General features: G+C 38.7%; 1 protein-coding gene across 1 annotated transcript; it reads right to left on the bottom strand.

Moving 5' to 3' along the window:
- Nucleotides 1–4,423: 4,423 nt before the first annotated feature.
- Dmac1 (distal membrane arm assembly component 1) lies at nucleotides 4,424–15,133 on the bottom strand. Its single transcript, XM_090329960.1, has 3 exons — nucleotides 15,087–15,133; nucleotides 9,511–9,942; nucleotides 4,424–8,265 (listed from the first exon to the last, which is right to left on the bottom strand). The coding sequence occupies exons 2-3, from the start codon at nucleotides 9,785–9,787 to the stop codon at nucleotides 8,201–8,203; spliced, it is 342 nt and encodes a 113-aa protein (XP_090186086.1). The 5' UTR covers nucleotides 9,788–9,942; nucleotides 15,087–15,133; the 3' UTR covers nucleotides 4,424–8,200.
- Between the last annotated feature and the right edge of the window lie 1,603 nt (nucleotides 15,134–16,736).

A 16,736-nucleotide genomic window follows, 5' to 3' on the forward strand; every position in this document is an offset into this window, starting at 1 on the left:
ACTTGAGCATACAGAGATTTCATGAATGACAAACCACAAATAGCTTGGGTCCCACTTAAGGAGAAAGAGAGGAAAGAGAAGAAAGACAAAATATTTGACTAAAATAGAAAGTCCTCATCTAGAGGTTAGCTGGCAGTTCCCACTTGGTAAAGCACTAGACAGATTAGCTGGTAGTTCCTGACTGATTCCTTTTTTGGGGTATGACTATTTGTGCTGATTTTTCAGTTTGCATATTGAGAAACCAAAGATACCTGGAGCTGTCTCGGCTTAATGTCCTTTCAATTAATTATTTCAATACTTGGATAAAACAAAGGCTAATATATGTTGAATTGAGTCTTAATGCATCTAGGTACTTGAAAATGGTAGTTTCCTTAAAGAAAACAAAGCCATTTTTCTCTCAGTTATGGAAACCAAGATGATCATGGTGTGATCAGAATGTAGGGCTTTACTCGGTTTTTGTTCACATAAAAGCACTTTCCTGACTTTACTGAATTCTCATTGCTTCACATTGTTTAAAAATATATTGGAAGCTGGGCATGGTGGCTCACACCTGAAATCCTAGCTACTCAGGAGGCTGAGATCTGAGGATCAAAGCCAGCCTGGGTACAAAAGAACCTGAGACTCTTATCTCCAATTTACCTCTACAAAACGGGAAGTCGGGCTAGGCTTAAGGGTAGGGTGGTAGTCTTGAGCTGAAGAGCTCAGGGACAATGCCCATGCTCAGGGGTAGGGCAGTAGGCTTAAGCTGAAGAGCTCAGGGGCAGTGCCCAGGCCGAGTTCAAGCCCCATGCCCCCCCCCCACAAAAATTATATGTATATAGATATAGATATATCCTGGGACAAGATCCAATATATCTATCTATCTATCTATCTATCTATCTATCTATCTATCTATCTATCTATCTATCTATCTATCTGACTAGATAGATAGATAGGATCCTGGCCCAGGCCCAGCATAGAAGCTGAGCATCAGAAATCCAGTCCCCTTTCACCTTTTGATACAGATATATTCAAATGCCTCCAGTCCTAGGTCGGGATGTGTCTTTATTGGTTCACTTTGCACACTCATTGACACATTTTTTTCCTTCCTTGATGCTTGTTATTCCAAACACATCCTAAATATAATAAAGTGTTTAAGTCATATCGTTAAGCTGATATTATTCAGGGTGAAATTGAAGTGTTTTTCTATTTAGGTTCTTTGGAAATACAAAGGGACACTGAAAACACACACACACACACAGCACCATCATTAATCCCAACCTTTTCACTTCTTATATTTTTGAGTGCCTGGGGAGTTTCACAGGCTGGGGAGATAATCAATTGCAAGCTTCAGGCCTTGATCGGATCATGAAAGGTTCAGGAAAGATATCTTTCATCCCATACACAATTGTTTGGTTCACCAGGTGAACACATTGGGGTGAGTGGTTGCTAAGTTCCTGTGAAGCATCAGGCATTTGCAGCAGCAAAGAAGCTAAAGGATATATCTGGTGGAGCAATGGCCTGATTTTCTGTGGCAGTGATGTATGATTACTTCAGGGAGTGCTATTTCAGGTCTTGCTTAGTTTCTCATTGCACCTCTTTACTTTGGAATTAAAGAAAGTATAGCATCTCCAAGCAAAGATTTTGGGGAAAGAAAGTCTTTGCACTGAAGAGGATTTAGAAATTACCCAGTTTTATCATTGGACTCTACAGGGGAAAAAAAATGTATGTTCTAAAATGGTAAGTGACTTGCCCAGGAGACAACTAAGGACAACAGAAAGAACTGAGATTAGAACCCAAATGTAAGTGCTTTAATTAGGTCATTGACTGAATGCTCAGTCAAGTTCAGCTACATTTTAGTCTTATTAAATTTTATGTTTGCCCTGAAGTGCTTGCTAATGTAAACATAGGTGGATTCTACCCTTAAGGCTTCTGATTTAGTAGTAAATCTGACAAGGTCCTGAGATTTTGCACTTCAATTGAATTCTCAGGTTATACTGCTGCTGTTAGGTTTGAAAGAGAGATCAAAGTTGAGAAGTAGCGTTGTAATATAGAAAAAAACCACAAAAGAACAATTATTTCCTTTTCTGTTCTCACTTATTTCTTCAGTCCTTTATGCACTCTCTTGTCACTGAGAATGTAAAACAAAACGTCGTTGTCGTCTTCTTGAGTTAATCTGTGTGACAGAGGAATGAATAAACCAGCAATTATTAAACAACATTTTTTTTTTATTCATTTTCTTTTGATGGCATGGAGTCTGAACTGAAGTCTTTGTTGTTTATGGGCAATGCTCCACCACTTGAGCCACTGGACTATGCCTTTTTGCATTGTTTTATGTCCAGGTAGGATGGAACCACAAGCCTTCTATATGTGCTTCTATTGGTGCTTCCCAGCAATAAGTGCTGGGATGAAAAAGTGTGCCAGCGTACCCAGTTATTGGCTAAAATGGAATCTCATGGACTATTGGCACAGGTTGGCCTCATATTTCAATCTTCCCAATCTCTGCTTCCCAAATAGCTAGGCTTACAGGTTTGGGCCATTGCACCCAAACTCCAACCACAAAATCATTTCACTGCAGTGGTTGCGGGCTGGGAGTTTGGCCTAGTGGTAGAGTACTTGCCTAGCATGCAGGAAGAACCGGGTTCGATTCCTCGGTACCACATACATAGCAAAAAGCCAGAAGTGGTGCTGAGGCTCAAGTGGTAGAGTGCTAGCCTTGAGAAAGTCCAAGGACAGTGCTCAAGCCCTGAGCCCAAGCCCAGGACTGGCAAAAAAATAAAAATAAAAATTAAAAAAAATAAAGTTAATGGTTGCATAATTCTAAAGAATCCCCAAATGGAACTGTTTCTGGGAAGTCCTCAAAGGATATTTGGATTAAGTATTGAAGGATAAGTGAGGTATCTCGAGATGAAGCAGGAACAATATGGATATTCTAGCCTAAGGAATCAACTAGAGAAGGAAGCAGGAGCAATATGGACATTCTAGCCTAAGGAATCAACTAGAGAAGGACACAGAGTATGGCATTTCATGGATAATTTGGTATCATGGCAGAAAAATGAGGTTATATGGAAAAGAAGTTAGGAAGTAGAGGATGCAGAGGGAAGATGAGGCTGAAGAAAACTGAAAAGCGCTTCCTAGTCTGAGGTCTGGTTTGTCTTCTATGAGGGCAAGGGCACTGAAATGTCCAATGGGTCATGGTGGGAGGGGGGAGGCTGTTTTGTCAGTTGTGGGGCTTGAACTTAGGGTCTGGGCACCATCACTGAACATTTCTGCTCAAAGCTAACGCTCTACCACTTGGCCACAGCACCACTTCCAGATTTCTAGTGGTTAACTGGAGATAAGAATCTCATGGTATTTCCAGCCTGGGTTGGCTTTGAACCATAATCCTCAGATCTCAGCTTCCTGAGTTGCTAGGATTACAAGCAGGAGCCACCAGTGCTTAGCTCTGGGTCACGTTTTAAGGAATAAACCTTGCTATGGTGGAGGATATGAGAGGGATTCACTGGAAACAAGGGTGAATAATGGTAACTCAACCCAAGCAACAGCATTGGGAAATGGTAAGGAAGAGTAAAGGCTTGCTTAATTAAATAACCAGGAAATGTTAAAAGGTTATAGGTAAAGAATAAAAGCAAGCAGGAATTCAGATAATTTCAAGGCTTCCAGCTCGGACAGCTGATTAGATGGGAAATAAATAGGGAAGAAAAAATATTACTTAGAACATGATTTTGGAATCTGCTGTCTGGGAACTGACAGGTAGAGATGCCTTAATATGATTGGGAAATATAACCTCAGGTTCAGTCAAAATGGCGTAAGCTTACGAATAAAGATTGAGATAAAAGCATGAAGCAGTAAGAATTCAAGGAGTTGAAATGAATTCCCTGTCCTGGATTAATATGTGAATTACTGTGAAAGTTACAAGCTCAATTATAAAGAATAGTAAACCAGGAAGTTACTATACCTATTTAGCTAAGGAATGGGGAACATGAAAAATAAAACAGTTCAGTGTTTCTTCTGGGATACTTAAGTATCTTGAGAATGAATGCCATTAGTCAGCTTTCTTTATTGAAGCACTCAACTTGAAAAGAGTAAGAAGTCTATTTCTATTTATTGTTTTGGAGGCTTTACTTCTTTATTGATCCGTCCTGTGGCTTCAGACTCCTTAAAGTAAACACATGTTCTTCATATTTAGATTTTCAGGAAAAGTGGATTCTAAAGCATTTATTTTTGTACAAAAGTATTTGGAGGGGTAGGGCAGTAGCCTTGAGCTGAAGAGCTCAGGGACAGTACCCAGGCCCAGAGTTCAAGCCCCATGACTGACCAAAAATAAAGAGTATTGGGCTAACACACTATCTATTATGGTTACAATACAAACCACTCCTGATACGCTGCACTATTTCGTATTGTTGTACAACAAACTATGCATACTCAATGAATTAGAGCAACACAACTTTATTCTGTTTCACGGCACAATTTGACAATCTCTTTAGGGTCTCACCAGGGTCTCTGTTAAACAATGGTTAACAGAGCTGTGGTTCTTGGTTCTCAAAGGATCCTATATCCAGGTAGCAGAAATCCAATCCCCTGCAATTGTATAATTGACGTTCTCATTTCTCTTTTAGCTGTCAGGTGGGGACTAACTTCCTCACAGGTATGCTATCTTCCAGGCACTCAAAAACTTCTGGAACAGATTCCCTCTGGTGCTTCTAAAATCTCACTCACCTCTGGACTGGCATTTGAGTCCATAAATGGATGATTATTTTAAGGCCAAAAGATATACCATAAGGTCCTGTCCACTGTATTTTTGAAGCAGATTCAATCATAGGACTGAGCTCTCCTTTTCAGTGGTTCTGTTGTTTAACATTTTCTCTTTTAGACATTTCTCTATTTATATTTGAGTGACAAGTACTAAACATCTGAAAGGCCAAGACAGGCCCTTCAGATGTGTGATACAATGTGGCCCATGCTTAGACTGATGTGTAGTTACGGGTTTTTCACCACTGACTCTATGTCCCAACACCTCTATAATCATTGGTTTAAGGCAAGAATTTAATTTTAATAAAAAGAAAAGCAGATTATTCAACCTAAAATCACTTACTGTTACTTTCTCTAAAATTTGATGAAGTGTCAGTTAGACTAATGTTGTGCTGGTGATAAGTCAGTTGAGGCTCATCCTGGTTTGAGGGGGTTTTGGAACATAAGCGTCCATGAAATACATTCAGGAGTAATACCTTTCATGGGGCCAAATCAACATGGTTTGTTCGAGAAGTCTGCTTCATACAGAGGTTGAGAAACTGGTAATAAAAGGGAGCAAAGGGCACATGCTGAATTGAGAGTGGAGGAGGAGTTTAATTACGGATGAGATACTCAATCTATAAGGCTTCAAGGAACAGTTTTATGAGTTCTCAGCCAGGTGAAACGAGAACATTTGACATGGGCTGCCAGCAATCCCCTTCTCCACACTTGGTCAAAGAAAAAGGAAATCTCTCACTGCATACAATACTACCAAGATCCTTGAAGGTCAAATATATTTAGTTCCTTTAATACATACTTAAGTTAACTGATCACAAGGCTCCAGACCAGTCGACACAGTTCGTAACAGGAACAAAAGGTAGTGTGAAGTTCTTGAAAAGACAATTTGTATTCATGGCATAAAGACAGCTAATAAATACATTGGATGCTGATAAAAAAAAATTGAGCATTTACAAGTTCTTCATATTTAAATACTCAGGTCCCAAGGAAAAGGGGATTTTAAAGCATTTTTGTACTCTTTCTAAAGTAATGATGAGCCTTTAGACTGATTTCCATGTTATAAAGGGATCATACACCATAATTAAGCTGCTTTTACAAACATGCACTGGTGGTTAAGCCTGCTTCTGTTTGCTGTTAAACCAACAAAAGATGGGGAATTCCCAAGTTCACTTCCCTCACTGTGGTGGTTGAGGTCTTGTTTTCTTTGGTAAGCACTGACAAGATCTCAGCCTCAGTGACAATTCCAGTGGATTTCACAGTGATGTTTCTGGCTGAGCACTTATAGAAATCAAATTCTGGAATATTCTTCAAAAGACAGGAAAACAAAACCTCAAGCACAAGTTTTGACTTTTTTTGGAATCTACCAAATAAACACATTTTGTAAAGAAATAAAAAGGAGTGACTCCCTTTGTTGTGGCTGTCTAAATTTGAGTCCCCAACACCTCCCATGTATTAAGTTTTGTTCATCTGTTGGTCAAGTTAAGAGCATAACTTTACGATTATGTTTTTAATTTAACCTACAAAATGATTTTGTTGATGTTGGTCGTGGGGCTTGAACTCAGGGTAGGAAACTGTTTGGACTATACTTGTCCCTAAGTGGAACAACGCATCTTCTAAAGGAGAAACTTTTTTTTGTAAGCATTTAAGAGGATAAATGACCATGTGTGACAAGCTTTAGCAGGTCTATCATCCAACCACAAACTTCTACATTTACTAACACCAGGAAACGGACGTGTACATTTCACATACGCCCCTAATGGCCTACTTTTTAGGTTGTTTGCAATGCTGTCTCATTGCACACCTATAGCACCACTCACAGATGAACCAGTGTGAGAGTCTGTGACTTATTAGACTTAGGCACCTCTACAAATACGCAAAGTAACAATCCGGGAAAGTCTGGAGAGAAAGCCAAGGCACAGGCCCTCTTCTCTGGAGGGTCTGTATTCCTCCCACCACAGTTCCATCAGAGGGCCCTTTAGACACCACATGTGGTACATTCCTCTAGGAATGCTTGTACATGAACAGGCTGGATGTCAAAGATACACACTGCACTGGGTGCCTGGGCAGAGACACTAGAAGACAGGGAAAGATGGAGTGCATGCTATGTGGAGCTTCTGATTGGGTCTGGGGACTGATACGGCCCAGGGGGTTTCCAAATTTCTGAAATTACATAGCTCTTTCTTAGAGACACTTTATCAACACCTATACAATGAGCCCCATGCATTAACCTTCCAGTAGGGCCCCTACTTGGTGAGAACTCTGCTTATCTTTTTCTTTAATAAACCCCACCATTTTGTTCTTCCTCTTTATTCGTGGATTCATTTTTGGACACTGATGAGACAAACAGATCCAAGTGTTTCAGTTTTTCAGTGTCAGTAACAGTACTGGCTGTTGAAAACTTTGTTCAAGCCCTACTATGACTGACAGGTTAATATAAGTACCTTTGCTTTTCAGAAAAAAGAAAAATCTAAACATACTTTTACATAGAAATACAGTATTTCAGAGAAAAACACCAATAGCAAGCACAACTTCTCATAAAACAAATAAATATTGAGCCCTTATCCCCAAAGCATCTCCATTCCATCACATTTGTGATGGCTGTGGAAAAAGAATCAAAGGCTTTCATCTTATTAAAAGCTTTGAATTTATCAACAACATTAATATTTAAGTTTTGTATTGTATGTTGATAGCTATGAGTGTTTCAAAACATTAGTTCTTGTCTCCTCGGAACCATACTACTTTTCTCAAAGACGAGAATAACTACATATCTTAACTCCATCTCTGACTTAACATATGACCCCAATAAAAATCACTTGAATTCTTTTTAAGGTTTACCAATTAAATAACAAATCACACTAGCTCAACAGTTCTCATGAGGTGAAAGACTTAAAAATGCCTTGAAAGAACCTGGGCACTGATAGCTTTTGTCTCTAATGCTACCTACTCAGGAGGCTGAGATACTTAGGTTTATACTTTGAAGCCAACCTGGGCAGAAAAGTTCATGAAACTCCACCTCCCAAGACATAGCAAAAACCAGGCTGAAGGCATGGCTACAAGGGTAGAGCACCAACAAACAAGCCAAGTGATGGGCCCCGAATTCAAATGTCGGCCAAAAAAATGGGAATTATAATAAAAAAAACTTTCAGCTGGTTTATAATTTCTTCCATTTTGATATCTTTTAAAACTAATTATGTTTGAATATAAATAAAATTATACCTTTCTTCTTCTGATAAAGCACAGAATCATTTTCTCTAAATGATTTAATGGCTTCCATGTAATCAGAGGAAAAATACACTCATAGTATCCAAAGAATGACAACCAATGTTTTCATTGTCTTTTTAGTCTTGTCAGTATCCACAGTAGTGACAAACATCCATGTCCATTTATCTATCCAGAATATCCACAAATCCCATGCTTGATCTGTGTGTCAGGAGGTCAAGGATACATGATGATGAAGTCACTGGTGTTACTTTCAGGCAACTCGGTAGGCCTTCCCCTTTGGATCTATAAGGATAACTACTCCCCAACAGGCGATGCCTAGGAACAAACAAGGAAGAGGATCTTATGTAGATGCTGGCATTGAGTTTAGCATATGCATCATATGTCAACTTATTTAATCATTACTATGGCTTCTAAGGCTGTATTATCATGGTATCTTTCCTATGGGACAATACAGTTTATGAAAGAAAAAAAAAAGAAAAGGAAGGAAGGGGAAGGGGGAATATAGGAAAATCCTGAAAGCCAAAAACTGCTCACGCACACATTAGGTTTGACAAGCTGAAAGCACTGAAAGACATCTTGAAAGTCACTGTCAAGACCAAGGACCTTACTGTACCATCAACTGGCTCAAGTGGAACTCACATTTAAGATTTGCACTTTTGTGTTTTCTTTTTTGTGGGTCATGGGGCTTGAACTCGGCATGGGTGTTGTTCCTACCACCCTACCCTTGAGCCAAGCCCCACTTGCCGATTTCTAGAGGTTAAATGGAGATAAGAGTCTCAGGTTCTTTAGTGCCTGGGCTAGCTTTGAACCTTGATCCTCAGATCTCAGCCTCCTGAATAGCTAGGATTACAGGTGTGAGCCACCATGCCTGGCTGTGTTTTTTTTTTTTTCTTTCTTTCTTTTTTTTGTTTACGGTAGTACAGGGGTTTGAACTTAGGTGGTAGAGTGCCTCAGGCATGATGACCTGAGCAATGCTCCCAGCCCTTTTAAAAATTTTACATAGGGTTTCATTTGGCTTGACCTTGACCACCTTCCTCTCTTCAACTCGAATTAACTACGACTGTAGGTGTATACCAGAACAGCCACTCTGTTTTCTGAGCTAAGTTTCATGATCCTTAACCTTCCCCCTAACCTTCCCCCCCACCCCCCGCCCCTCGAGCTGGGCTGGAACGGCCTCTTAAGACTATTGAGTAGCTGGGGCTGTAGCCATGGTACCACCATGGCTAGCCTCAGTTTTTGTAAATCAAGTTTCCAAGGCTCTTTCTCCAATGGAGATGGAGAACCGTTATTTGAGGGCTCAAAAAATAAAATAAATGAGATCCTAAGCTTTCACTTCCTGTTTGATCTTTTTCCTGTCCGTTCACCAGGAAGATGCAAATAGACTTTTCCCATCGTAAAGACGGGGAGAAACGTGGCTCCCGTCGGGGTGGTCGATTTTCCCACCTGCCAGCCAGCCGGCCCTGGGGCTGAGGGGCTGCCACCACGCGAAGGGCCCCAGAGGGCTCGGCGGGGCGCCGCGTCCCTCCACTCCCCCGCCCCAAGGTTGTGCCCGGCTCTCACTGATGCCGATGGTCATCTGCGCTATGGGCCCGGGACCCGGGGCCAGCCCCAGCTTCATGGGCCTCCGCGCCATCAGGTATACATAGGAGCCCGCCGCGATCAGCCCGGACCCGGAGACGATGCGGCAGCTCCAGCAGTTCTTGAATAAGGGAGCCGGCGCGGAAGAGGTCGGGGCTTCGGCAGTATCCGCGGACAGAGGGCTGGCAGGGTCTGCAGTAGCTTCGGGAGGCGGAGCGACAGGGTCCGGAGGCCCTAACGAAGAACTTGAAGAGCCCATCTTCCGGACGCGGGCCGGTTCAGCGGCTTGGCTGGTACATGACGTAAAAGCAGGGCGACCGGAAAGGAGAACTTCCGGCGCACGGAACCGGAAGACGCGCAAGGGCGTCTGGGAAGTGTAGTCTTCGCCTTCCTTACACGTACCCTGCCTGAGGCCTGAGAATGGAAAGATACAAATGTATCTTCTTCGGGATTATGTGTTAGATAGTTTGCTAAACACGTACATGAGTTCTTCAATGCAACAGGTTTATTACTAAATGAGAAAAATGATAGGTGCCGTAGTCATAGTTGAAAGCTAGGCCTGTGGATAAAGAAGCACTTAGACTGTATACCTGGACATCTTTTGAAAGAAATGAACAATATTGTTACTGTTTCTGACTTTTACCTCGTATATTGTATATGCGTTTATTTGTCTATTTGAAATAAGAAAGGGAAGGGGGAAAAACAAGATGATTGGGAGGGGGTGGTGGGAGAAAAATGGGGACAAAAACATGAGAAGGGGTATCAAAGTGTGAGAAGTAATACACCTACTACCTGGTGAATGTAACTGTAACCTCACTATACATTACCACCACAATTAAAAATTAAAAAAGAGAAATGTACAAGTCTTTTCAGGGCATTACAAACCAGTTAGGATTATTGGGATTAAAAACTTTATTTTATTTTTACTATTTTTTTGTGAGTTATGGGACTTGAACTCAGCCTGGGCATTGTCCCTGAGCTCTTCAGCTCAAGGATACTTCCTTACCCTTGAGAAAAGCCCCGCTTCCCATTTTCTAGAGGTTAATTGGAGATAAGAGTCTCAGGTCCTTTTGTGCCGGGCTGGCTTTGAACCTTGATCATCAGACCTTAGCCTCTCCTGAGTAGTTAGGATTACAGAGCGTGAGCCACCGCACCCGGCAAATTGGGGCATTTATTTATTGATTGATTGATGTTTTGCCAGACCTGGGGCTTGAACTCAGAGCCTGGGCACCATCCTTGGACAATTTTTGCTCAAGGCTAGAGCTCTACAACTTGAGCCGCAGCTCCACTTCTGGCTTTTTCAGAGGAATCGAACCTAGGGCTTTGTGCATGCGAGGCAAGCACTCTACCACTAGGTCATGCTCCTGGCCCCTGGGATAAATACTTTCAATGTCTCCTACCTTGGTTCTTAAAGACTTGCTCCCAGTTTTTTCATTTTTCGTGATTATTCCTTTTTGCTTGAAAACTTTGGAGAAAATGTTATAGTGGATTTAACGAGTTCTTAGAAGATACATCATACAGATTTGAATTCTTATGTCTTAATAATAAGAGATTTTAATTGTGATTGCATCTTCGCAAATCAGCGTGTGCAACTTCCTTCTCTTTTCAATTTGCATTTTCCTTAACATGTAATTGGATATATAATTATGTGTGGGCTCTTTTCAAAGGATTACCGAGAAGGCACTTAGAGTTCAGAGTTGATTTCTATTAGCGGAAGTGGATAGGACTATGGGTTTGAGCTTTTCTCCTTCGAATTAGAAATAAGGAGGGCTGTTCCCGAGGCTGAGGAAAGGAAACAATACCGAGAATAAATACGTTAAACTAAAATAATGAGAACCCAAGTTTTTCTTGATATTAAGTTCAAAGATCCTCCCTCATCTGTGTGTACTTGTGTATGTGTGTATATTTCTGTAGTGTGTTACATATCTAGATGTGTTTGTTGTACAATAGTAAAACAAAGATCTGGCATATTTGGGCTGTATTTCTGGCTCTACAGCGATGAACCAACCATATAGCATAGAGATATTACTTATCCTCTCTGGCTCCCCAAATATCTCATGTGGAAAATGAGATTTAGTCCAAGTAGCATCTAATTTTCTTTCTTGGCTGAAAAATCCTATTATTAGAAATCTGTTTTTTAATAGCTCTGAAATAAGTGCCATAACAAATAAACTCAATAGTATTTCACTTGGAGTTTTATACTTTATGGTTGCTGCTTCGATATCTAATACAACTCTACAGTGTATATAATTTCTTTATATAGGAAAAGTTATTTATGATTGACAAACATTTTGATCATATATTCTTATAGGTTAAGAAATAAAATCTACTTATGCATGTTTATCATTTATAAATTACGTGATAATATGCTAATATTATAAAAAATAAGGTAAGAGCCAGGTGTGGGGGTTCATGTCTATAATCTCAGCTACTCAAGAAACAGAGTTTCTAGCTTACTTTGCACCAACTCTGGCCTTGATAATTCTATTAAAACAATATAAAAGTATAAGAGTTGGAAGCAGAGTAAAATCAATAAATAAACAAATAAGTATAAACATCCCAGAATAAAGTAAAATAGTACTTATCACTGCAGTTCTTTGGCAATCAATGAAATACAACTCCTCATTTATTATTTATTTATTATTACTCACCCTCCTGAGTAGCTAGGATTACAGGTGTGTGCCACCATACCCGGCTATAAGTAGTATGCTATAGTAGGTTTAAGTGTGATTCATATATTCTTTTCAGTGACTGACATCTCTTACCCATGTCCCTATTCAACTGTCTTTTTCTCATTCTCCTGTATCACATTATAGAATTAAATTTTTATTTATATTCTGAGTTCATGTATTTTTCTCCTGATTGGATATTCGTGTTTTTTTGCCTTTACTAGCTTTGCTTATTATTCTATACATATTAAGCATGTAATTGAACTTTCTAGTCTTCCCTTTTTTTCCTGGTTTAATATTTTAATTAGAAAGTCTGTGCCATTTGTCTTCATTCTGCATTTTTTATTTTTTATTGTAATTAATAGAAGGGTTACATTATATTCATCAGATAGAAAGTGCATTACTAAATGACCATTGCTACCCCTTCTCATGTTTTTGTTCCCATTTCCCTCTCCCACCCCTCCCCTCATCTTGTTTTCCTCTTTCCCTATCCTATTTCAAATAAACAAGTAAACATATATATAATATATCAAGGTAAGATACTGTAACAATGTGAGATAACCAAGGGACAACAAAAGAGATGAGAAATAACATAGTACATTAAGGACAACAATAACTCATTGTATGGCTTTTGTTTTTATATCCTGGAGGTCTTTCATTTAGCCTTATCCTATATCGCCTTATGTATTTAGGTTTTGTCCTATTGTAAACCTCTGCTCATTTTTGCAATTTTAATGCTTAAAACTTAGGACTTATTCTCTAATTGTTAGAAATAGATTGGATTTTCTTTCTTTTAGAAGGGATCCAATTCTCCCGATATTATTTAACTAAGGACCCCCTGTCTTACTCCTATTTGAAATGCACCCTTTTCTAATCTGCCAAATGTGTTTATGCTCATTGCTGGATCTTTTATTATGGTCAATGATTTATGTAGTTCATATTCCTGCATAACACCATTTTTAATTACTGAATTGGCATCCTATGTTGATACTTGAAGACTCTTTCTTCCCTATCATCCCCCCTTTTAGATTTTTTTCACTGATAATTTTCCTTGTCTACTTTTTCCCTATGAACACTTGACTTGTCTGGTTTATTCTGGAAAAGTCTTGCTGACAGCTTTATTAGACTTGTATAAAGATGGAGATTAATTTAGGGAGAACTGACATCATTATGAGGCTGAGTTATCTAAGGACCTGGAGTGCTTTTATTTTTTCTTCCTATCTTCTTTTGTATAGAAGGTTAGTTTGAAATTTTAATAATAATGATTTCACATAGCTCCTTTCAGAAATGTATCCAATGTGTTATTATTGAAAATAAGCAAGATTTCCTTTCATTGTAACTTCTGAATATTGTTTATACACAGTGAGTCCCTGTGTTTCCAAAAATCCTGATGCTAAATTATCAATGCATTTTTGTGAGCTACTGAAAAGGGGCTGGAGAATCACTACCATGCCTCTTTCAGTAAAAATAAAAATAAAAAATCTAGAAGCATTGTGTTCTCTTACTCTTTTTCTGGAACAGTATAAATACCATTGTAATCATCTGCTTTAGAAAAATCTTCTTACAATTCCCCTGTGAAATAGTCCAGTCCAGGGACATTATTTTGGTGGCAAGGGTATGGAGTGAAAGATTTTTGTTGTTGTTGTTTGTCATCTTTCTCTATCTGAATTTTGGAAATCTGCTTAAATTTGGTAGATAATACATTCCTGGATAATTATCTATATTAGTTTTCAGGTACTTTTAAACTGAATTCAAAATAGTCTCCTCTTATTTTTTGTTAAATTAATTTTTGCTGTGTGTAGCCTATGTGTGCTACATGATATAGGAAGAGAGACTACAGATATGATTAAGGATTTTGAGATACATTGATTGTAATAGATTATCTGAACCCAAAAGCCTATGTAAGAGACATGTAGGGACAGCTTATACACAGAACATAAGGCAATGTGGCCACAGGAACACAGATTGACATGATGCAGCTACAAGTCAAGGAATGCTGTCAGGCCCCTTCCAACTGGAATGGGCAAAGAAATAAGCCTCCCACCTGAAAACCTCCAGAGGGAACTCAATTGTGTGACATCTTGACTTCTGATTCTAGTTTCCAGAATTAATACAGAAGTAATTTCTGTTTCGTCAATCCACCAAGTTTGTGGGACTTTATTACAATAATCACACAAAATGAAGAGTTGCACTTCATTGAAGTTTTGTTTCATACACTGTACTCAGTCACCTATGTTAAGACTACAAAGTGTGAGTGGTTGGGACAGAACTTTGTTGTTTGTCAAACCAATGATTTAGTATCATTCTAAATGTTGCTGTGGAAGGTTCTACAATTGAACCTGTTTATTTTGTAACCTAAGTCTAGATCTAGATGTGTAGATATTTTTAACTGTGTACCTAAGTATTTTTACCCTTCCTTCTTTCCTACGATTATTGAAATTTCGTAACCTTTTTTGATACTGTTTGTTTTTTTTTCTGAGCATAAGCAATACATTTTCTGTATAAATTACCTTTTATTTTAGAAATGCTTATCTAAACTACATTCCCTCTAAAGCACAATTATTTCACTGCTTTTTTATAATCCAACACAACCAATTCATCCTGATTTCACTCATTCCACTCATTATATGAAGAGGTAATTTGTTGGATATTTAAAAATAATACACTATAAAATACATAAACATGTTATACTTACAAAGCACTTTAACTATGTAAACAGGCAATAAGCAAAATCAGACCTAATTATTTGTTTTTCCCCATATATTACATACAGCAAGAGTTCTCTTAGTCTTAATATTATTTGATGTTAAACTAGTTCCAAGTGATATATATATGTATATATGTCCACTTAGAAAGACATTATTTACACTTCTTATATGAATAACTAACATTTGCTCAACAAAATGAAAACAGAGAGCCCTAGGCTTCCATGTGAAAATTTGATGTTTACTTTTATGCTATTATAGATGGATTGATTATGCCATAATGGTAACTTTAAACATTTGTAGACAGAAGGAAAGATCCATTGTTTCTTGGAAATGGAGTATCCCAGTAACAGTTTGTCTTACAGCATAATGGGTGGATCTCTAAGTATTTAATATTTACCAAATCTAAACCTCTTGAATTCACCAGTCAGGTGTGCTATATTCCTGCAGCTATGCCATTATCTTTCCTCTGGAAATGCTGGCAGATTATTGTATTTAAGGGGCCAGCCCTAGCCTGGTGCTTTTTCATATATTCTTGTGCCTGAACTATATCATTTCTCCTTACTTCAACTCATATAGCTTCCATTTTGCTTCTGTATAAGACAATCATGAAGAATGTCTCTCTAAGAATTTTTGAGATTTGAATTAATTTTCTATTGAAGTCAAAGCCAGACCTTTCTCAATGAATGAATGAATAACTAGATATGTAACTAAATATACAGCTACTTGTTCGTGTGGCATTACTTAGGTTATTTTGACTCACGTTGTTGCTTTACAACTGATGATTCTCTCTTTGAGGCTATTTGTAAACACAAGGAAGCATTTTTGGTTACAATAATGACTTACTGAGGTGTCTTCATAATACCAATACAGACTGCATGGGCTGACATGTAACTACCCAGCCCTTGTGAAAAAGTCAAGCTTGACTAAGGCAGTCATATTGCCTTCCTGACATGAAAACCCATTGGTAAACTTTTGTCCAAGTCAGATATTTATTGCCTTGCACTTTAATTCATATTTTTTCATTATTTTGTGGATTCATTTATTATTGTTTAAATATAGCATCCATGCAAAGATGAAGAGAGGTTAGTCATTTTTGAAGCATTTTCAAGCTGTTCAGCAAGATGCTGTGTACTTAATTGGTGCTTGGTAAATATCCGTGTATTTCATTAAGCTGATATGACATCTTGGACTTATGTTTGATAAAGTATTTTCCCTGTTCTGGGTGGACATGAATAAATTCAGGGTTCTCCTTTTGTTTTCTGGAGTTTGAACTGACAGGAGGCTCAAAAAAATAAACAATTGAGAAAGACATTCCCTAAAGGTAACCATCAAGTGTAATAAGGCTCAAGTCAAATGGCCCAGCTGTCACAGTAAAATACAGCCTATTGACTTCCTTCTCACTAGGGAAAAGCACTGCATGCCACTTACCACAGACAGCATGGAGAGAAAGTATCACCCTGAGAACGGCAGGCAGGAATACCCTGTGAAGCTGAGAGAGAGGCACAAAATAAATCCAGCTGGTAGTAGATAACCACACACTTTTATACAGGCTGAAGGTAGAAAATACAATTATCGTACAGTAAGGGTAAACACTGCATCATAGTGAAACTCTGAGGTGACCAGCAACAACCTTTACAATGTTGTAAAGCAAAAATCACTAACTACCGATTAGTGGAGGAGTGGGCAAGCAGTATAATGACTATTACACAGAGATGAGCAGGCCCCTTTATTTTCTAGGTTTCTGGAACCTCATCTAGACCACATGCGTAAGAAAATCCAATCTCTGCAGATGGTGCCAAACCATTTAAGAGAGGTAGTCAGAAAATTTGGT

This window comes from Megascapheus bottae, chromosome 3 (assembly GCF_031878675.1).
Source record: "Megascapheus bottae isolate mThoBot1 chromosome 3, mThoBot2.hap1, whole genome shotgun sequence".
Taxonomy (NCBI): Eukaryota; Metazoa; Chordata; class Mammalia; order Rodentia; family Geomyidae; genus Megascapheus; species Megascapheus bottae.